The sequence below is a fragment of the Pan troglodytes genome, chromosome 7, assembly GCF_028858775.2.
Source record: "Pan troglodytes isolate AG18354 chromosome 7, NHGRI_mPanTro3-v2.0_pri, whole genome shotgun sequence".
Classification (NCBI taxonomy): domain Eukaryota; kingdom Metazoa; phylum Chordata; class Mammalia; order Primates; family Hominidae; genus Pan; species Pan troglodytes.
In genome coordinates, this window is record NC_072405.2 from 18,485,193 (window position 1) to 18,507,137 (window position 21,945).

The 21,945-nt window shown below is 53.9% G+C and overlaps 3 protein-coding genes across 3 annotated transcripts; all 3 read left to right on the forward strand.

Moving 5' to 3' along the window:
- Positions 1–3,341: 3,341 nt before the first annotated feature.
- Positions 3,342–6,363, forward strand: LOC129135816 (protein FAM90A15). Its single transcript, XM_054657628.2, has 4 exons — positions 3,342–3,475; positions 3,970–4,169; positions 4,628–4,736; positions 5,401–6,363. Exons 1-4 carry the CDS (start codon positions 3,353–3,355, stop codon positions 6,361–6,363), a joined length of 1,395 nt encoding a protein of 464 aa, XP_054513603.1. The 5' UTR covers positions 3,342–3,352.
- A 4,638-nt stretch (positions 6,364–11,001) lies between these two features.
- LOC129135822 (protein FAM90A15) lies at positions 11,002–14,023 on the forward strand. Its single transcript, XM_054657635.2, has 4 exons — positions 11,002–11,135; positions 11,630–11,829; positions 12,288–12,396; positions 13,061–14,023. The coding sequence occupies exons 1-4, from the start codon at positions 11,013–11,015 to the stop codon at positions 14,021–14,023; spliced, it is 1,395 nt and encodes a 464-aa protein (XP_054513610.1). The 5' UTR covers positions 11,002–11,012.
- Positions 14,024–18,622: 4,599 nt separating this feature from the next.
- LOC129135818 (protein FAM90A15) lies at positions 18,623–21,687 on the forward strand. The gene is made up of 4 exons (XM_054657630.2): positions 18,623–18,801; positions 19,296–19,495; positions 19,952–20,060; positions 20,725–21,687. The coding sequence occupies exons 1-4, from the start codon at positions 18,679–18,681 to the stop codon at positions 21,685–21,687; spliced, it is 1,395 nt and encodes a 464-aa protein (XP_054513605.1). The 5' UTR covers positions 18,623–18,678.
- The last annotated feature ends 258 nt before the right edge of the window (positions 21,688–21,945 follow it).

The following is a 21,945-nucleotide window of genomic DNA, read 5'->3' on the forward strand; positions in this document are numbered from 1 at the left end:
GAGAAACCTTGGACAATACCCTGTTTTCAAGGGCAGAGGTCCCTGTGGCTTTCCACGGTGCATTGTGCCCCTGGTTTATTGAGACTAGAGAATGGCAATGACTTTTACCAAGTATACTGCTCGTAAACATTTGGTTAACAAGGCACGCCCTGCACAGCCCTAGATCCCTTAAGCCTCGATGTTATACAACACAGGTTTTTGTGAGCTCCAAGTTGGGTCAAAGGGGCCGCGGCAAAGCTACAAATGATCAACATCTCAGCAAAGCAATTGTTTAAAGTACAGGTCTTTTTCAAAATGGAGTCTCTTATGTCTTCCCCTTCTACATAGACACAGTGACAGTCTGATCTCCCTTTCTTTACCCTACATCCAAGGGCTTGAACATTTCTTGACTTGTTGGCAATCCAAATCGTTATGTCTCCGAAACAGAGTTGACTGAGGGGACCGCAGGGCTGGGCAGGACCTTTGACTTCGTATACAACCACAGGAGCAAGAAAACCTCAGCCCCACTCTACTAACACGCACCTAGTAAAATTCCGCCAACCGAATCTCACCCACGCTAACACGTGGGGAGCGTTGCTTGCACCACGAGTCCCCATTTGGCTCAACCGCCGATGCCAAGTGTGTGGTTCCAGTTGCGACGGCCCCCCGTGAAGTGGCTTCCGGATGTGCGAATGAACCAGGCAGAGTTTCACTGGCCAAATAGACCCCAGCAAAGCTGAAGTCAACTCCCACATTTGGGATGTACTTCAGAGGTAAAACATTCATCCCGTCTTCTTTCCGGATGTCTGACACCGTGGTTCTCCCCCTGATCCTAAGAGTAGCTGAGGTAGAGACTCACTGAAAGATCTAGGCAGGGAGATCCCATCATGCACAGGCTCTCTCCATTCTCTGACCTGGGAACAACTCTGAGCAGGATTCCACATCTAGGGGGCCTCGGAACTGAGCGGGATTTTCTGAGACACACCAAATGGCTGCTCCCTTTCCGCCGCTGTTGAGGGTCGTTATCTGGATTATCCAGATCACCTAGAAAGTATCCGTATCCAGAATCAATAAGATCAACTCTCTGCTCCTCTGACAGCAGAAGGAGCAGGACCATAAGGAACCAAAGAGCGTGGAAGGAAACGATGTGACAGGAAAGCTCAGAGAACGGCCACAGGGGGTCGTCAGCAGGCCTTCCCACCTGAATCATGAATAATTAATGAAGCGCAAATCAAAGGGGACTCGAGTTTCAGCAGGAGCAATTCATCCAACGGGAGATCGCCGGAGGGCCAACACGATTGAGAGACTGGGAGCCGGGTGCAGTGTCAAAGGGGACGCGACTGGTTCCAAAGCTCAAGAACACCATGGGGTCACTTGGGCTACGTGAGAAAATGCCCCAGTGTGCTGGTTCATCATTCCGACTCCTGCCTGTCTCTTCCCGTCCAAGGAACATGGACCCTAAGTCGTGCAGCTGCAGATGACCATGGGCAGAATTAGGGGCCGTGGCACAAAAGTTCACCGACACGGGAGTTCCACAGAAGGTGCGGTGGATCTTCGCAAATCCAGAGACATGGCAATGGGACCCAGGGAATTAGAGCCTCACAGGCGTCCGGGACACTTTTCAGGCATAATGCCTGGAGTCGCAAGACGAGCTGAAAAAGGAGCCAGGCACTGAAGGACAAAGCGTTGTTGACTTTCCTCATCTGTGTTTCCCAGTGCGGTCCAATTCACGGTGGTTTCCAAGCGCCTCCTGGAGGAGAAAACACATGAGGGTGCGGTCAGGGTTCTCTGCTGACAGACTTACCTTGGGGAAGAAAGAGAAGCTCTGAAGATGGATCATGGCCGTGACTGCACGTCAAGGAGAATCTCCTTGATGACACTGAGGCCCACGTCGAGATAGACTAAATGTGGTCCAATTAAAAGGTGTCTATTTTACCACATTTTTTAAAAACAAAACAAAACAAAACAAAACAAAAAGATGGAAAAGAAGACAGGGGTACAGGCACCAGTGTTACATGTCTGACGGGGAGCATCTATTCTTCAAAGCTTGCAGCTGTACACGTAGGTTTTAGAATGTCTGTCAGCAGTGGACATGATGTTAGAGTGGGCTGTGCAGATAGACCTTTCCAGGTCACGTAATTGGATTAAGTTAATTGCAATTAAGGTACAGGTAACTGATTAGGTTAGGGTACGTTCCATGTCAGGTGACCAGAGGCAGTATAAAAGGCAGCCTGGAAAGCAGAGGTCCCTCTCCGCCCCTTCCTCCGTCGTCCTGGATGCTGCATCGCTTCCAGCGGGGCTGCTCCAGCACCTGCCCATCTCAGCGCCAGCCGGGGAAAGCAAGTAGACGCGTAATTTCAGGTTAGTTTCACTGAACTATTGTTTTTTTCACGCAATCCCTGAGGGGTGTGGGGGTGGGGGGAAGAGTCACAGGAGGCCGAAAGAAACCGATCACACTGGGGCTTGCTGGTGGGGAAGGATGTGTTCTCGTTACTAGTAATTCTTGCAACAGAAAATGAGAAAACATATCCGTCTCCACATGTGGGATAAGACCAAGATGGGAATGCGAAAAGAAATGTACTGCAGCATGCTGAATTGGTGGGTAAATGGAAAAAGGACTTTGGAAAAAAGGGTGGTTTGCCCTTCAGCCGTGTAAGACGTCGATGCGATGTGGCACTTGTTCCCCGTTTGTTCAGATGAATTCGTGTGGTATGCGTAAAATACCAGAAAAAATAAATAAGTAAAGAGGGGCTGGAGCTAAAGCCAAAAGGTAGAACAGGAAAGACCATCACCTGCTAGTGTGGTAGAGAGGAAGGTAACTTCTCTCTATGAATTTGTGTTTGGAAGTTGCCTAATGAAATGGCCAGAGTAGCGATTCAAGTTGTCACAGGAAGCATCCCTTATCCCTGACTTCAAACAGACCTGCCAAAGGGTGGCGCAAGCCATGCCCTGTGTCTTCGATCGTTCTGTCCGTCAAGGGAGACAGAATCACCGTGTCTTCTACCGGAGTGAATCGTGAGAGACCTAAGTCCAGTCTCCAGAATCAGTTGCTTGTTTGGGGTTGAAAGCTCAACTCCCCATACCTAGGCCACGGGCCCTGTGGCAGGTGCGGTTTACTCTTGGACTAGGTAGTCATGGCAGAGGAACACACAGTATCCGAGGATGCACACAGCACATTGTGTTCTACAGATTTGACCGACTGGTGGTGAGGTCTCCTCATGACCACACCGGCAGGGAGTTAGCAGGTGGCTTCCTGTGGGTGTGTGAATATCCAATGTGCTTAACCATCGACATGTGTGTGTTTGTGTGTGTTTCAGGTGACCCAACAGTCAACCCCTGAAAAAGGCGGTCACAAAACCCCCAGGCGACGAAGATGATGGCACGTCGGGACCCCAAATCTTGGGCCAAGAGACTGGTGAGAGCCCAGACCCTCCAGAAGCAGCGGAGGGCCCCAGTTGGGCCAAGGGCTCCCCCGCCCGATGAAGAAGATCCCAGGGTAAGTCTAGCCCTGGATCTCTTGGGTATCGGGGTGGGGGTGGGGACGGGGGGAGGGGGTGTCACACGGTCCTCAGAGACTGGGTTGGATTCCAAAGAGCTCTGTCACCACCACCCAGGTTGCTTTTCCCATCCAAGGTGGGCGTGGCTTGGGACCTTCTCCCCGGCCCGATAGGTCCCTTGAGAGACTCTTGGGGGCAACCTCCCTTTCTACTTAGAGTCCTGTGTAGCCACGTTTGGCTGTGTTGTTGACTTCGGGTTCACCGTCGTGCCCCTTGGAACCTTGAGTCCTTCCTTTCAGAGTTCCTCCGTCACGTGGGCTTTGGGAGGGAACATCGTATCCGAACTCTCCCAGCACTTAACGGCCCCCATGCCGGTGTCCCCTCTTTGGAATCCTTATTCAGCTCTGAATTCACAATCCGTCCCAATGTGGACGTGGGATCGCTGCCTGTGGCTTCAGCTCACTCACCGACATCACTTCCTTTCCACCCACAGCTCAAGTGCAAAAACTGCGGGGCCTTTGGCCACACGGCCAGAAGTACCAGGTGCCCCATGAAGTGCTGGAAGGCAGCCCTGGTTCCAGCGACCTTGGGGAAAAAGGAAGGGAAGGAAAACCTGAAACCATGGAAGCCCCAGGTTGAAGCCAACCCGGGGCCCTTGAACAAGGATAAGGGAGAGAAGGAAGAGAGACCAAGGTGAGCAGTGGGAGGGGTTTTCACCACTCTTAGGGTACTGCCTCCTAAGGACATGGTGTCTCTGCACCTGCACACCGTGTGCCTTTCCGTCTCCGGGCCAGGGAAGGAACGCTGCAGAGAAATAGGCCGGAGCTCCGTGTCCTCCGGGGTTCCACACCCAGGAGCTCCTTTGGCTCTGGGAGATTCAGGGACGGGGAGAGGCGGGGGCGCTTCGTGCAGGTTCCCCACGACAGGGGGAAAAGCGATGGAATCCAAATCACAGTCCTTAGTTGGGAAGCCTAGAGGGCCACCTGGGGGACGGGAAGGTTGGCACGTGAGGGAAGGTGCAGAGGCGGAAAGGGCACCAGATGTCCATTTCTGTATCACAAAACACGGAACGGGGCTGGGCCCCACACAGGGTTCTCCCTGTCTCCTGGGGAAAACCAGGGGGCACGGCCTGACCTTTTTCTGTTCTGCAGGCAACAAGACCCGCAGAGGAAGGCTCTCCTCCACATATTTTCTGGGAAACCTCCAGAGAAGCCGCTGCCGAATCGAAAAGGATCCACGGAATCTTCTGATTATCTGAGGGTGAGTGTCACCCCGGGCCCCTGGTCCTTTTCTCCTCTAGGTCACCCTGGTTGATTTCCTTTCAGCTTCCCGTCTGCGGGAGGAAATCGGGGAACCCCTCTTTCTTGCCTTCTTGGGGTCAGGGACTCCACGATCCTTCCAGGTCAATTTGATTCCAGGCGAAGGCATCTGAAGATGCCGTATTTCCTGTTGCTTTCTTTCTGTCCAATTATGGCAAGCCTGCCAACAACATGTTCCTAGCGGCATGAGGAAATTAGTCCCTCAGAGGCCCCAAACGTGGAGAAGGCTAAACCCAGGAACATGCATGTGTTCAGAGAAGACGTCCTGAGTACCCTTGAGCCACCAACCTGCCTTCGGAAGGGCCTCAGTCCGTTCCACTTCATGGAAGGCTGAGTGGAGGCGCTTTGATCCAGTTAATGCCCAAGACGCGATCTTTTGAACAATGGTGTGCTTAGATCAGCTACACATAGCTCGAGAGCGCATCTTTCATGTGTCTTGTCCTGATCAGCACTCAAGTGGAGGGTCTGTCCCTACTTCCAAGGACCGCCTGTCGATACTGTACTAAGAATTTCATGGCGTGTGCACCTTGTCTTTGGATGTGCTTGATTTTCACGTTGGCTCCATGCGGAGGAACTTCTAACCTGTGTTGTTTCCTCTCTTTCAGGTTGCAAGCGGGCCAATGCCGGTCCACACAACCAGTAAGAGGCCGCGCCTGGGCCCTGTCCTCGCTGATCGCTCAGCTACCGAAACGTCTGACAGGGGCTCCGTCTTGGCTTCGCCGTCTCCCCTCAGAAAAGCCAGTCTGAGCTCCTCCTCAAGTCTTGGACCAAAGGAAAGACAGACAGGGGCTGCGGCCGACATCCCTCAGCCTGCAGTCAGGCAGCAGGGCCCCGAGCCTCTCCTCGTGGTGAAGCCGACACACAGCAGCCCTGAGGGTGGCTGCCGAGAAGTTCCCCAGGCTGCCTCCAAAACCCACGGCCTGCTCCAGGCCATCAGACCCCAGGCACAGGACAAACGTCCTGCGGTGACCTCACAGCCCTGCCCGCCAGCCGCCACACACAGCTTGGGCCTAGGCTCCAATCTCAGCTTCGGGCCAGGAGCCAAGAGACCTGCCCAGGCTCGGATTCAGGCTTGCCTGAACTTCCCCAAGAAACCGAGACTGGGTCCCTTCCAGATCCCCGAAAGCGCCATCCAGGGAGGTGAGCTGGGGGCCCCGGAGAATCTCCAACCTCCGCCAGCCGCAACCGAACTTGGACCAAGTACGTCGCCCCAGATGGGCAGGAGGACACCCGCCCAGGTGCCCAGCGTCGACCGGCAGCCTCCGCACAGCAGACCTTGCCTGCCTACTGCCCAGGCCTGCACCATGTCCCATCACCCAGCGGCCAGCCATGATGGGGCCCAGCCTCTCACAGTGCTCTTCCGGAGACTGGAAAACGGACGCTGGAGCTCCAGCCTCCTGGCGGCCCCCTCATTTCACTCTCCTGAGAAGCCGGGAGCCTTCCTCGCTCAGAGCCCTCATGTGTCAGAGAAGTCTGAGGGTCCCCGTGTTCGTGTCCCACCGAGCGTCCTCTATGAGGACCTTCAGGTTTCCTCCTCCTCAGAGGACAGCGATTCTGACCTGGAGTGAGACTGCAGGTGGCAGGGGCTCCTTGGCCTCCAGCTCCCGTGACTTGGAGGGGACTGTGGGACTGAGGAGTGCAGAGCAGAGAGCAGACTCTGTGCGGTGACTCCGAAGCTCCCCGGCTGTGGCGCTTCTGTGGATGTGGGAGCCCAGGCCAGGCAGGGAGCAGATGCAGGGACTCTGCCTCATTGAATTCTGGTGAGGGACGTTGTAGTTCGCGTGGTTCTCCGGAAACGCGCCAGGAAAAGCTTCCGTGCCAGAGATTCGTTGCCTCAGAAACTGCGTGACGCGCAGGAGTCAGACTTCCGCTGGGACGTCAATAGGAAACTGGGGAATTACTGTGTATTTGCTCTCTAGATGACTGAATAAGGGAAAAGTTAGGGAACCCTGAGAGGTGCAGCCCTTCCGCTGTGCCCCGCCCTGAGAGCAGTGTTTCGGACGCTGGGAAGCGTGCTGTGCAGAGCGCTCTCGGGGTCTTTCCTCAGCCTCGAAAACTGGGCTGTGGAATGCCTTTGTACATGTGTGTGTTTAATTGGTTTTGAAGTGAATAAAATTCTCAAAAAGATGACATATTGTCTTTTGACTCTCATTCCGTGTTTGTGTTTAACTGATTTTCCGAGTGAAGGGGTGGCCTGCCCCTCCACACCTGTGGGTGTTTCTAGTCGGGTGGGATGAGAGACGGAGAGAAGAAATAAGACACAGAGACAAAGTATAGGGAGACAACAGTGGGTCCAGGGGACCGGCACTCAGCACACCAAGGACCTGCACCGGCACCGGCCTCTGAGTTCCCTCAGTTTTTATTGATTATGATTTTCATTATTTCAGCAAAAAGGAATGTAGTAGGAGAGCAGGGTGATAATAAGGAGAAGGTCAACAACAACAAAAACAAAAACAAAAACAAAAAACACACACGTGAGCCAAAGAATCTATATCATGACTAAGTTCAAGGGAAGGTACTATGCCTGGACATGCACGTAGGCCAGATTTATGTTTCTCTCCACCCAAACATCTCAGCGGAGTAAAGAATAACTAGGCAGCATTACTGCCAACACGTCTCGCCTCCCGCCACAGGGCAGCTTTTCTCCGAGCTCAGAGTTGAACAAATGTACGATCGGGCTTTACACCGAGACATTCAGTTCCCAGGGGCAAGCAGGAGACAGTGGCCTTCCTGCATCTCAACTGCAAGAGGCTTTCCTCTTTGACTAATCCACCTCAGCACAGACCCATTACGGGTGTCAGGCTGGGGGACAGTCAGGTCTTTCCCATCCCACGAGGCCATATTTCAGACTGTCACATGGGGAGAAACCTTGGACAATACCCTGCTTTCAAGGGCAGAGGTCCCTGTGGCTTTCCACGGTGCATTGTGCCCCTGGTTTATTGAGACTAGAGAATGGCAATGACTTTTACCAAGTATACTGCTCGTAAACATTTGGTTAACAAGGCACGCCCTGCACAGCCCTAGATCCCTTAAGCCTCGATGTTATACAACACAGGTTTTTGTGAGCTCCAAGTTGGGTCAAAGGGGCCGCGGCAAAGCTACAAATGATCAACATCTCAGCAAAGCAATTGTTTAAAGTACAGGTCTTTTTCAAAATGGAGTCTCTTATGTCTTCCCCTTCTACATAGACACAGTGACAGTCTGATCTCCCTTTCTTTACCCTACATCCAAGGGCTTGAACATTTCTTGACTTGTTGGCAATCCAAATCGTTATGTCTCCGAAACAGAGTTGACTGAGGGGACCGCAGGGCTGGGCAGGACCTTTGACTTCGTATACAACCACAGGAGCAAGAAAACCTCAGCCCCACTCTACTAACACGCACCTAGTAAAATTCCGCCAACCGAATCTCACCCACGCTAACACGTGGGGAGCGTTGCTTGCACCACGAGTCCCCATTTGGCTCAACCGCCGATGCCAAGTGTGTGGTTCCAGTTGCGACGGCCCCCCGTGAAGTGGCTTCCGGATGTGCGAATGAACCAGGCAGAGTTTCACTGGCCAAATAGACCCCAGCAAAGCTGAAGTCAACTCCCACATTTGGGATGTACTTCAGAGGTAAAACATTCATCCCGTCTTCTTTCCGGATGTCTGACACCGTGGTTCTCCCCCTGATCCTAAGAGTAGCTGAGGTAGAGACTCACTGAAAGATCTAGGCAGGGAGATCCCATCATGCACAGGCTCTCTCCATTCTCTGACCTGGGAACAACTCTGAGCAGGATTCCACATCTAGGGGGCCTCGGAACTGAGCGGGATTTTCTGAGACACACCAAATGGCTGCTCCCTTTCCGCCGCTGTTGAGGGTCGTTATCTGGATTATCCAGATCACCTAGAAAGTATCCGTATCCAGAATCAATAAGATCAACTCTCTGCTCCTCTGACAGCAGAAGGAGCAGGACCATAAGGAACCAAAGAGCGTGGAAGGAAACGATGTGACAGGAAAGCTCAGAGAACGGCCACAGGGGGTCGTCAGCAGGCCTTCCCACCTGAATCATGAATAATTAATGAAGCGCAAATCAAAGGGGACTCGAGTTTCAGCAGGAGCAATTCATCCAACGGGAGATCGCCGGAGGGCCAACACGATTGAGAGACTGGGAGCCGGGTGCAGTGTCAAAGGGGACGCGACTGGTTCCAAAGCTCAAGAACACCATGGGGTCACTTGGGCTACGTGAGAAAATGCCCCAGTGTGCTGGTTCATCATTCCGACTCCTGCCTGTCTCTTCCCGTCCAAGGAACATGGACCCTAAGTCGTGCAGCTGCAGATGACCATGGGCAGAATTAGGGGCCGTGGCACAAAAGTTCACCGACACGGGAGTTCCACAGAAGGTGCGGTGGATCTTCGCAAATCCAGAGACATGGCAATGGGACCCAGGGAATTAGAGCCTCACAGGCGTCCGGGACACTTTTCAGGCATAATGCCTGGAGTCGCAAGACGAGCTGAAAAAGGAGCCAGGCACTGAAGGACAAAGCGTTGTTGACTTTCCTCATCTGTGTTTCCCAGTGCGGTCCAATTCACGGTGGTTTCCAAGCGCCTCCTGGAGGAGAAAACACATGAGGGTGCGGTCAGGGTTCTCTGCTGACAGACTTACCTTGGGGAAGAAAGAGAAGCTCTGAAGATGGATCATGGCCGTGACTGCACGTCAAGGAGAATCTCCTTGATGACACTGAGGCCCACGTCGAGATAGACTAAATGTGGTCCAATTAAAAGGTGTCTATTTTACCACATTTTTTAAAACAAAACAAAACAAAACAAAACAAAACAAAAAGATGGAAAAGAAGACAGGGGTACAGGCACCAGTGTTACATGTCTGACGGGGAGCATCTATTCTTCAAAGCTTGCAGCTGTACACGTAGGTTTTAGAATGTCTGTCAGCAGTGGACATGATCTTAGAGTGGGCTGTGCAGATAGACCTTTCCAGGTCACGTAATTGGATTAAGTTAATTGCAATTAAGGTACAGGTAACTGATTAGGTTAGGGTACGTTCCATGTCAGGTGACCAGAGGCAGTATAAAAGGCAGCCTGGAAAGCAGAGGTCCCTCTCCGCCCCTTCCTCCGTCGTCCTGGATGCTGCATCGCTTCCAGCGGGGCTGCTCCAGCACCTGCCCATCTCAGCGCCAGCCGGGGAAAGCAAGTAGACGCGTAATTTCAGGTTAGTTTCACTGAACTATTGTTTTTTTCACGCAATCCCTGAGGGGTGTGGGGGTGGGGGGAAGAGACACAGGAGGCCGAAAGAAACCGATCACACTGGGGCTTGCTGGTGGGGAAGGATGTGTTCTCGTTACTAGTAATTCTTGCAACAGAAAATGAGAAAACATATCCGTCTCCACATGTGGGATAAGACCAAGATGGGAATGCGAAAAGAAATGTACTGCAGCATGCTGAATTGGTGGGTAAATGGAAAAAGGACTTTGGAAAAAAGGGTGGTTTGCCCTTCAGCCGTGTAAGACGTCGATGCGATGTGGCACTTGTTCCCCGTTTGTTCAGATGAATTCGTGTGGTATGCGTAAAATACCAGAAAAAATAAATAAGTAAAGAGGGGCTGGAGCTAAAGCCAAAAGGTAGAACAGGAAAGACCATCACCTGCTAGTGTGGTAGAGAGGAAGGTAACTTCTCTCTATGAATTTGTGTTTGGAAGTTGCCTAATGAAATGGCCAGAGTAGCGATTCAAGTTGTCACAGGAAGCATCCCTTATCCCTGACTTCAAACAGACCTGCCAAAGGGTGGCGCAAGCCATGCCCTGTGTCTTCGATCATTCTGTCCGTCAAGGGAGACAGAATCACCGTGTCTTCTACCGGAGTGAATCGTGAGAGACCTAAGTCCAGTCTCCAGAATCAGTTGCTTGTTTGGGGTTGAAAGCTCAACTCCCCATACCTAGGCCACGGGCCCTGTGGCAGGTGCGGTTTACTCTTGGACTAGGTAGTCATGGCAGAGGAACACACAGTATCCGAGGATGCACACAGCACATTGTGTTCTACAGATTTGACCGACTGGTGGTGAGGTCTCCTCATGACCACACCGGCAGGGAGTTAGCAGGTGGCTTCCTGTGGGTGTGTGAATATCCAATGTGCTTAACCATCGACATGTGTGTGTTTGTGTGTGTTTCAGGTGACCCAACAGTCAACCCCTGAAAAAGGCGGTCACAAAACCCCCAGGCGACGAAGATGATGGCACGTCGGGACCCCAAATCTTGGGCCAAGAGACTGGTGAGAGCCCAGACCCTCCAGAAGCAGCGGAGGGCCCCAGTTGGGCCAAGGGCTCCCCCGCCCGATGAAGAAGATCCCAGGGTAAGTCTAGCCCTGGATCTCTTGGGTATCGGGGTGGGGGTGGGGACGGGGGGAGGGGGTGTCACACGGTCCTCAGAGACTGGGTTGGATTCCAAAGAGCTCTGTCACCACCACCCAGGTTGCTTTTCCCATCCAAGGTGGGCGTGGCTTGGGACCTTCTCCCCGGCCCGATAGGTCCCTTGAGAGACTCTTGGGGGCAACCTCCCTTTCTACTTAGAGTCCTGTGTAGCCACGTTTGGCTGTGTTGTTGACTTCGGGTTCACCGTCGTGCCCCTTGGAACCTTGAGTCCTTCCTTTCAGAGTTCCTCCGTCACGTGGGCTTTGGGAGGGAACATCGTATCCGAACTCTCCCAGCACTTAACGGCCCCCATGCCGGTGTCCCCTCTTTGGAATCCTTATTCAGCTCTGAATTCACAATCCGTCCCAATGTGGACGTGGGATCGCTGCCTGTGGCTTCAGCTCACTCACCGACATCACTTCCTTTCCACCCACAGCTCAAGTGCAAAAACTGCGGGGCCTTTGGCCACACGGCCAGAAGTACCAGGTGCCCCATGAAGTGCTGGAAGGCAGCCCTGGTTCCAGCGACCTTGGGGAAAAAGGAAGGGAAGGAAAACCTGAAACCATGGAAGCCCCAGGTTGAAGCCAACCCGGGGCCCTTGAACAAGGATAAGGGAGAGAAGGAAGAGAGACCAAGGTGAGCAGTGGGAGGGGTTTTCACCACTCTTAGGGTACTGCCTCCTAAGGACATGGTGTCTCTGCACCTGCACACCGTGTGCCTTTCCGTCTCCGGGCCAGGGAAGGAACGCTGCAGAGAAATAGGCCGGAGCTCCGTGTCCTCCGGGGTTCCACACCCAGGAGCTCCTTTGGCTCTGGGAGATTCAGGGACGGGGAGAGGCGGGGGCGCTTCGTGCAGGTTCCCCACGACAGGGGGAAAAGCGATGGAATCCAAATCACAGTCCTTAGTTGGGAAGCCTAGAGGGCCACCTGGGGGACGGGAAGGTTGGCACGTGAGGGAAGGTGCAGAGGCGGAAAGGGCACCAGATGTCCATTTCTGTATCACAAAACACGGAACGGGGCTGGGCCCCACACAGGGTTCTCCCTGTCTCCTGGGGAAAACCAGGGGGCACGGCCTGACCTTTTTCTGTTCTGCAGGCAACAAGACCCGCAGAGGAAGGCTCTCCTCCACATATTTTCTGGGAAACCTCCAGAGAAGCCGCTGCCGAATCGAAAAGGATCCACGGAATCTTCTGATTATCTGAGGGTGAGTGTCACCCCGGGCCCCTGGTCCTTTTCTCCTCTAGGTCACCCTGGTTGATTTCCTTTCAGCTTCCCGTCTGCGGGAGGAAATCGGGGAACCCCTCTTTCTTGCCTTCTTGGGGTCAGGGACTCCACGATCCTTCCAGGTCAATTTGATTCCAGGCGAAGGCATCTGAAGATGCCGTATTTCCTGTTGCTTTCTTTCTGTCCAATTATGGCAAGCCTGCCAACAACATGTTCCTAGCGGCATGAGGAAATTAGTCCCTCAGAGGCCCCAAACGTGGAGAAGGCTAAACCCAGGAACATGCATGTGTTCAGAGAAGACGTCCTGAGTACCCTTGAGCCACCAACCTGCCTTCGGAAGGGCCTCAGTCCGTTCCACTTCATGGAAGGCTGAGTGGAGGCGCTTTGATCCAGTTAATGCCCAAGACGCGATCTTTTGAACAATGGTGTGCTTAGATCAGCTACACATAGCTCGAGAGCGCATCTTTCATGTGTCTTGTCCTGATCAGCACTCAAGTGGAGGGTCTGTCCCTACTTCCAAGGACCGCCTGTCGATACTGTACTAAGAATTTCATGGCGTGTGCACCTTGTCTTTGGATGTGCTTGATTTTCACGTTGGCTCCATGCGGAGGAACTTCTAACCTGTGTTGTTTCCTCTCTTTCAGGTTGCAAGCGGGCCAATGCCGGTCCACACAACCAGTAAGAGGCCGCGCCTGGGCCCTGTCCTCGCTGATCGCTCAGCTACCGAAACGTCTGACAGGGGCTCCGTCTTGGCTTCGCCGTCTCCCCTCAGAAAAGCCAGTCTGAGCTCCTCCTCAAGTCTTGGACCAAAGGAAAGACAGACAGGGGCTGCGGCCGACATCCCTCAGCCTGCAGTCAGGCAGCAGGGCCCCGAGCCTCTCCTCGTGGTGAAGCCGACACACAGCAGCCCTGAGGGTGGCTGCCGAGAAGTTCCCCAGGCTGCCTCCAAAACCCACGGCCTGCTCCAGGCCATCAGACCCCAGGCACAGGACAAACGTCCTGCGGTGACCTCACAGCCCTGCCCGCCAGCCGCCACACACAGCTTGGGCCTAGGCTCCAATCTCAGCTTCGGGCCAGGAGCCAAGAGACCTGCCCAGGCTCGGATTCAGGCTTGCCTGAACTTCCCCAAGAAACCGAGACTGGGTCCCTTCCAGATCCCCGAAAGCGCCATCCAGGGAGGTGAGCTGGGGGCCCCGGAGAATCTCCAACCTCCGCCAGCCGCAACCGAACTTGGACCAAGTACGTCGCCCCAGATGGGCAGGAGGACACCCGCCCAGGTGCCCAGCGTCGACCGGCAGCCTCCGCACAGCAGACCTTGCCTGCCTACTGCCCAGGCCTGCACCATGTCCCATCACCCAGCGGCCAGCCATGATGGGGCCCAGCCTCTCACAGTGCTCTTCCGGAGACTGGAAAACGGACGCTGGAGCTCCAGCCTCCTGGCGGCCCCCTCATTTCACTCTCCTGAGAAGCCGGGAGCCTTCCTCGCTCAGAGCCCTCATGTGTCAGAGAAGTCTGAGGGTCCCCGTGTTCGTGTCCCACCGAGCGTCCTCTATGAGGACCTTCAGGTTTCCTCCTCCTCAGAGGACAGCGATTCTGACCTGGAGTGAGACTGCAGGTGGCAGGGGCTCCTTGGCCTCCAGCTCCCGTGACTTGGAGGGGACTGTGGGACTGAGGAGTGCAGAGCAGAGAGCAGACTCTGTGCGGTGACTCCGAAGCTCCCCGGCTGTGGCCCTTCTGTGGATGTGGGAGCCCAGGCCAGGCAGGGAGCAGATGCAGGGACTCTGCCTCATTGAATTCTGGTGAGGGACGTTGTAGTTCGCGTGGTTCTCCGGAAACGCGCCAGGAAAAGCTTCCGTGCCAGAGATTCGTTGCCTCAGAAACTGCGTGACGCGCAGGAGTCAGACTTCCGCTGGGACGTCAATAGGAAACTGGGGAATTACTGTGTATTTGCTCTCTAGATGACTGAATAAGGGAAAAGTTAGGGAACCCTGAGAGGTGCAGCCCTTCCGCTGTGCCCCGCCCTGAGAGCAGTGTTTCGGACGCTGGGAAGCGTGCTGTGCAGAGCGCTCTCGGGGTCTTTCCTCAGCCTCGAAAACTGGGCTGTGGAATGCCTTTGTACATGTGTGTGTTTAATTGGTTTTGAAGTGAATAAAATTCTCAAAAAGATGACATATTGTCTTTTGACTCTCATTCCGTGTTTGTGTTTAACTGATTTTCCGAGTGAAGGGGTGGCCTGCCCCTCCACACCTGTGGGTGTTTCTAGTCGGGTGGGATGAGAGACGGAGAGAAGAAATAAGACACAGAGACAAAGTATAGGGAGACAACAGTGGGTCCAGGGGACCGGCACTCAGCACACCAAGGACCTGCACCGGCACCGGCCTCTGAGTTCCCTCAGTTTTTATTGATTATGATTTTCATTATTTCAGCAAAAAGGAATGTAGTAGGAGAGCAGGGTGATAATAAGGAGAAGGTCAACAACAACAAAAACAAAAACAAAAAAAAAAAAACACACACGTGAGCCAAAGAATCTATATCATGACCAAGTTCAAGGGAAGGTACTATGCCTGGACATGCACGTAGGCCAGATTTATGTTTCTCTCCACCCAAACATCTCAGCGGAGTAAAGAATAACTAGGCAGCATTACTGCCAACACGTCTCGCCTCCCGCCACAGGGCAGCTTTTCTCCGAACTCAGAGTTGAACAAATGTACGATCGGGCTTTACACCGAGACATTCAGTTCCCAGGGGCAAGCAGGAGACAGTGGCCTTCCTGCATCTCAACTGCAAGAGGCTTTCCTCTTTGACTAATCCACCTCAGCACAGACCCATTACGGGTGTCAGGCTGGGGGACAGTCAGGTCTTTCCCATCCCACGAGGCCATATTTCAGACTGTCACATGGGGAGAAACCTTGGACAATACCCTGCTTTCAAGGGCAGAGGTCCCTGTGGCTTTCCACGGTGCATTGTGCCCCTGGTTTATTGAGACTAGAGAATGGCAATGACTTTTACCAAGTATACTGCTCGTAAACATTTGGTTAACAAGGCACGCCCTGCACAGCCCTAGATCCCTTAAGCCTCGATGTTATACAACACAGGTTTTTGTGAGCTCCAAGTTGGGTCAAAGGGGCCGCGGCAAAGCTACAAATGATCAACATCTCAGCAAAGCAATTGTTTAAAGTACAGGTCTTTTTCAAAATGGAGTCTCTTATGTCTTCCCCTTCTACATAGACACAGTGACAGTCTGATCTCCCTTTCTTTACCCTACATCCAAGGGCTTGAACATTTCTTGACTTGTTGGCAATCCAAATCGTTATGTCTCCGAAACAGAGTTGACTGAGGGGACCGCAGGGCTGGGCAGGACCTTTGACTTCGTATACAACCACAGGAGCAAGAAAACCTCAGCCCCACTCTACTAACACGCACCTAGTAAAATTCCGCCAACCGAATCTCACCCACGCTAACACGTGGGGAGCGTTGCTTGCACCACGAGTCCCCATTTGGCTCAACCGCCGATGCCAAGTGTGTGGTTCCAGTTGCGACGGCCCCCCGTGAAGTGGCTTCCGGATGTGCGAATGAACCAGGCAGAGTTTCACTGGCCAAATAGACCCCAGCAAAGCTGAAGTCAACTCCCACATTTGGGATGTACTTCAGAGGTAAAACATTCATCCCGTCTTCTTTCCGGATGTCTGACACCGTGGTTCTCCCCCTGATCCTAAGAGTAGCTGAGGTAGAGACTCACTGAAAGATCTAGGCAGGGAGATCCCATCATGCACAGGCTCTCTCCATTCTCTGACCTGGGAACAACTCTGAGCAGGATTCCACATCTAGGGGGCCTCGGAACTGAGCGGGATTTTCTGAGACACACCAAATGGCTGCTCCCTTTCCGCCGCTGTTGAGGGTCGTTATCTGGATTATCCAGATCACCTAGAAAGTATCCGTATCCAGAATCAATAAGATCAACTCTCTGCTCCTCTGACAGCAGAAGGAGCAGGACCATAAGGAACCAAAGAGCGTGGAAGGAAACGATGTGACAGGAAAGCTCAGAGAACGGCCACAGGGGGTCGTCAGCAGGCCTTCCCACCTGAATCATGAATAATTAATGAAGCGCAAATCAAAGGGGACTCGAGTTTCAGCAGGAGCAATTCATCCAACGGGAGATTGCCGGAGGGCCAACACGATTGAGAGACTGGGAGCCGGGTGCAGTGTCAAAGGGGACGCGACTGGTTCCAAAGCTCAAGAACACCATGGGGTCACTTGGGCTACGTGAGAAAATGCCCCAGTGTGCTGGTTCATCATTCCGACTCCTGCCTGTCTCTTCCCGTCCAAGGAACATGGACCCTAAGTCGTGCAGCTGCAGATGACCATGGGCAGAATTAGGGGCCGTGGCACAAAAGTTCACCGACACGGGAGTTCCACAGAAGGTGCGGTGGATCTTCGCAAATCCAGAGACATGGCAATGGGACCCAGGGAATTAGAGCCTCACAGGCGTCCGGGACACTTTTCAGGCATAATGCCTGGAGTCGCAAGACGAGCTGAAAAAGGAGCCAGGCACTGAAGGACAAAGCGTTGTTGACTTTCCTCATCTGTGTTTCCCAGTGCGGTCCAATTCACGGTGGTTTCCAAGCGCCTCCTGGAGGAGAAAACACATGAGGGTGCGGTCAGGGTTCTCTGCTGACAGACTTACCTTGGGGAAGAAAGAGAAGCTCTGGAGATGGATCATGGCCGTGACTGCACGTCAAGGAGAATCTCCTTGATGACACTGAGGCCCACGTCGAGATAGACTAAATGTGGTCCAATTAAAAGGTGTCTATTTTACCACATTTTTTAAAACAAAACAAAACAAAACAAAACAAAACAAAACAAAAAGATGGAAAAGAAGACAGGGGTACAGGCACCAGTGTTACATGTCTGACGGGGAGCATCTATTCTTCAAAGCTTGCAGCTGTACACGTAGGTTTTAGAATGTCTGTCAGCAGTGGACATGATGTTAGAGTGGGCTGTGCAGATAGACCTTTCCAGGTCACGTAATTGGATTAAGTTAATTGCAATTAAGGTACAGGTAACTGATTAGGTTAGGGTACGTTCCATGTCAGGTGACCAGAGGCAGTATAAAAGGCAGCCTGGAAAGCAGAGGTCCCTCTCCGCCCCTTCCTCCGTCGTCCTGGATGCTGCATCGCTTCCAGCGGGGCTGCTCCAGCACCTGCCCATCTCAGCGCCAGCCGGGGAAAGCAAGTAGACGTGTAATTTCAGGTTAGTTTCACTGAACTATTGTTTTTTTCACGCAATCCCTGAGGGGTGTGGGGGTGGGGGGAAGAGACACAGGAGGCCGAAAGAAACCGATCACACTGGGGCTTGCTGGTGGGGAAGGATGTGTTCTCGTTACTAGTAATTCTTGCAACAGAAAACGAGAAAACATATCCGTCTCCACATGTGGGATAAGACCAAGATGGGAATGCGAAAAGAAATGTACTGCAGCATGCTGAATTGGTGGGTAAATGGAAAAAGGACTTTGGAAAAAAGGGTGGTTTGCCCTTCAGCCGTGTAAGACGTCGATGCGATGTGGCACTTGTTCCCCGTTTGTTCAGATGAATTCGTGTGGTATGCGTAAAATACCAGAAAAAATAAATAAGTAAAGAGGGGCTGGAGCTAAAGCCAAAAGGTAGAACAGGAAAGACCATCACCTGCTAGTGTGGTAGAGAGGAAGGTAACTTCTCTCTATGAATTTGTGTTTGGAAGTTGCCTAATGAAATGGCCAGAGTAGCGAGTCAAGTTGTCACAGGAAGCATCCCTTATCCCTGACTTCAAACAGACCTGCCAAAGGGTGGCGCAAGCCATGCCCTGTGTCTTCGATCATTCTGTCCGTCAAGGGAGATAGAATCACCGCGTCTTCTACCGGAGTGAATCGTGAGAGACCTAAGTCCAGTCTCCAGAATCAGTTGCTTGTTTGGGGTTGAAAGCTCAACTCCCCATACCTAGGCCACGGGCCCTGTGGCAGGTGCGGTTTACTCTTGGACTAGGTAGTCATGGCAGAGGAACACACAGTATCCGAGGATGCACACAGCACATTGTGTTCTACAGATTTGACCGACTGGTGGTGAGGTCTCCTCATGACCACACCGGCAGGGAGTTAGCAGGTGGCTTCCTGTGGGTGTGTGAATATCCAATGTGCTTAACCATCGACATGTGTGTGTTTGTGTGTGTTTCAGGTGACCCAACAGTCAACCCCTGAAAAAGGCGGTCACAAAACCCCCAGGCGACGAAGATGATGGCACGTCGGGACCCCAAATCTTGGGCCAAGAGGCTGGTGAGAGCCCAGACCCTCCAGAAGCAGCGGAGGGCCCCAGTTGGGCCAAGGGCTCCCCCGCCCGATGAAGAAGATCCCAGGGTAAGTCTAGCCCTGGATCTCTTGGGTATCGGGGTGGGGGTGGGGACGGGGGGAGGGGTTGTCACACGGTCCTCAGAGACTGGGTTGGATTCCAAAGAGCTCTGTCACCACCACCCAGGTTGCTTTTCCCATCCAAGGTGGGCGTGGCTTGGGACCTTCTCCCCGGCCCGATAGGTCCCTTGAGAGACTCTTGGGGGCAACCTCCCTTTCTACTTAGAGTCCTGTGTAGCCACGTTTGGCTGTGTTGTTGACTTCGGGTTCACCGTCGTGCCCCTTGGAACCTTGAGTCCTTCCTTTCAGAGTTCCTCCGTCACGTGGGCTTTGGGAGGGAACATCGTATCCGAACTCTCCCAGCACTTAACGGCCCCCATGCCGGTGTCCCCTCTTTGGAATCCTTATTCAGCTCTGAATTCACAATCCGTCCCAATGTGGACGTGGGATCGCTGCCTGTGGCTTCAGCTCACTCACCGACATCACTTCCTTTCCACCCACAGCTCAAGTGCAAAAACTGCGGGGCCTTTGGCCACACGGCCAGAAGTACCAGGTGCCCCATGAAGTGCTGGAAGGCAGCCCTGGTTCCAGCGACCTTGGGGAAAAAGGAAGGGAAGGAAAACCTGAAACCATGGAAGCCCCAGGTTGAAGCCAACCCGGGGCCCTTGAACAAGGATAAGGGAGAGAAGGAAGAGAGACCAAGGTGAGCAGTGGGAGGGGTTTTCACCACTCTTAGGGTACTGCCTCCTAAGGACATGGTGTCTCTGCACCTGCACACCGTGTGCCTTTCCGTCTCCGGGCCAGGGAAGGAACGCTGCAGAGAAATAGGCCGGAGCTCCGTGTCCTCCGGGGTTCCACACCCAGGAGCTCCTTTGGCTCTGGGAGATTCAGGGACGGGGAGAGGCGGGGGCGCTTCGTGCAGGTTCCCCACGACAGGGGGAAAAGCGATGGAATCCAAATCACAGTCCTTAGTTGGGAAGCCTAGAGGGCCACCTGGGGGACGGGAAGGTTGGCACGTGAGGGAAGGTGCAGAGGCGGAAAGGGCACCAGATGTCCATTTCTGTATCACAAAACACGGAACGGGGCTGGGCCCCACACAGGGTTCTCCCTGTCTCCTGGGGAAAACCAGGAGAACAGAAAACCTTTTTCTGTTCTGCAGGCAACAAGACCCGCAGAGGAAGGCTCTCCTCCACATATTTTCTGGGAAACCTCCAGAGAAGCCGCTGCCGAATCGAAAAGGATCCACGGAATCTTCTGATTATCTGAGGGTGAGTGTCACCCCGGGCCCCTGGTCCTTTTCTCCTCTAGGTCACCCTGGTTGATTTCCTTTCAGCTTCCCGTCTGCGGGAGGAAATCGGGGAACCCCTCTTTCTTGCCTTCTTGGGGTCAGGGACTCCACGATCCTTCCAGGTCAATTTGATTCCAGGCGAAGGCATCTGAAGATGCCGTATTTCCTGTTGCTTTCTTTCTGTCCAATTATGGCAAGCCTGCCAACAACATGTTCCTAGCGGCATGAGGAAATTAGTCCCTCAGAGGCCCCAAACGTGGAGAAGGCTAAACCCAGGAACATGCATGTGTTCAGAGAAGACGTCCTGAGTACCCTTGAGCCACCAACCTGCCTTCGGAAGGGCCTCAGTCCGTTCCACTTCATGGAAGGCTGAGTGGAGGCGCTTTGATCCAGTTAATGCCCAAGACGCGATCTTTTGAACAATGGTGTGCTTAGATCAGCTACACATAGCTCGAGAGCGCATCTTTCATGTGTCTTGTCCTGATCAGCACTCAAGTGGAGGGTCTGTCCCTACTTCCAAGGACCGCCTGTCGATACTGTACTAAGAATTTCATGGCGTGTGCACCTTGTCTTTGGATGTGCTTGATTTTCACGTTGGCTCCATGCGGAGGAACTTCTAACCTGTGTTGTTTCCTCTCTTTCAGGTTGCAAGCGGGCCAATGCCGGTCCACACAACCAGTAAGAGGCCGCGCCTGGGCCCTGTCCTCGCTGATCGCTCAGCTACCGAAACGTCTGACAGGGGCTCCGTCTTGGCTTCGCCGTCTCCCCTCAGAAAAGCCAGTCTGAGCTCCTCCTCAAGTCTTGGACCAAAGGAAAGACAGACAGGGGCTGCGGCCGACATCCCTCAGCCTGCAGTCAGGCAGCAGGGCCCCGAGCCTCTCCTCGTGGTGAAGCCGACACACAGCAGCCCTGAGGGTGGCTGCCGAGAAGTTCCCCAGGCTGCCTCCAAAACCCACGGCCTGCTCCAGGCCATCAGACCCCAGGCACAGGACAAACGTCCTGCGGTGACCTCACAGCCCTGCCCGCCAGCCGCCACACACAGCTTGGGCCTAGGCTCCAATCTCAGCTTCGGGCCAGGAGCCAAGAGACCTGCCCAGGCTCGGATTCAGGCTTGCCTGAACTTCCCCAAGAAACCGAGACTGGGTCCCTTCCAGATCCCCGAAAGCGCCATCCAGGGAGGTGAGCTGGGGGCCCCGGAGAATCTCCAACCTCCGCCAGCCGCAACCGAACTTGGACCAAGTACGTCGCCCCAGATGGGCAGGAGGACACCCGCCCAGGTGCCCAGCGTCGACCGGCAGCCTCCGCACAGCAGACCTTGCCTGCCTACTGCCCAGGCCTGCACCATGTCCCATCACCCAGCGGCCAGCCATGATGGGGCCCAGCCTCTCACAGTGCTCTTCCGGAGACTGGAAAACGGACGCTGGAGCTCCAGCCTCCTGGCGGCCCCCTCATTTCACTCTCCTGAGAAGCCGGGAGCCTTCCTCGCTCAGAGCCCTCATGTGTCAGAGAAGTCTGAGGGTCCCCGTGTTCGTGTCCCACCGAGCGTCCTCTATGAGGACCTTCAGGTTTCCTCCTCCTCAGAGGACAGCGATTCTGACCTGGAGTGAGACTGCAGGTGGCAGGGGCTCCTTGGCCTCCAGCTCCCGTGACTTGGAGGGGACTGTGGGACTGAGGAGTGCAGAGCAGAGAGCAGACTCTGTGCGGTGACTCCGAAGCTCCCCGGCTGTGGCGCTTCTGTGGATGTGGGAGCCCAGGCCAGGCAGGGAGCAGATGCAGGGACTCTGCCTCATTGAATTCTGGTGAGGGACGTTGTAGTTCGCGTGGTTCTCCGGAAACGCGCCAGGAAAAGCTTCCGTGCCAGAGAT

Coding starts and splice junctions, on each gene's coding strand:
- LOC129135816 (XM_054657628.2), top strand. CDS start 3,353: ATGATGGCACGTCGGGACCCCAAATCTTGGGCCAAGAGACTGGTGAGA. Junction 3,476..3,969: donor CCGATGAAGAAGATCCCAGG/GTAAGTCTAGCC, acceptor TTCCACCCACAG/CTCAAGTGCAAAAACTGCGG. Junction 4,737..5,400: donor AATCTTCTGATTATCTGAGG/GTGAGTGTCACC, acceptor CCTCTCTTTCAG/GTTGCAAGCGGGCCAATGCC.
- LOC129135822 (XM_054657635.2), top strand. CDS start 11,013: ATGATGGCACGTCGGGACCCCAAATCTTGGGCCAAGAGACTGGTGAGA. Junction 11,136..11,629: donor CCGATGAAGAAGATCCCAGG/GTAAGTCTAGCC, acceptor TTCCACCCACAG/CTCAAGTGCAAAAACTGCGG. Junction 12,397..13,060: donor AATCTTCTGATTATCTGAGG/GTGAGTGTCACC, acceptor CCTCTCTTTCAG/GTTGCAAGCGGGCCAATGCC.
- LOC129135818 (XM_054657630.2), top strand. CDS start 18,679: ATGATGGCACGTCGGGACCCCAAATCTTGGGCCAAGAGGCTGGTGAGA. Junction 18,802..19,295: donor CCGATGAAGAAGATCCCAGG/GTAAGTCTAGCC, acceptor TTCCACCCACAG/CTCAAGTGCAAAAACTGCGG. Junction 19,496..19,951: donor GAGAAGGAAGAGAGACCAAG/GTGAGCAGTGGG, acceptor TCTGTTCTGCAG/GCAACAAGACCCGCAGAGGA.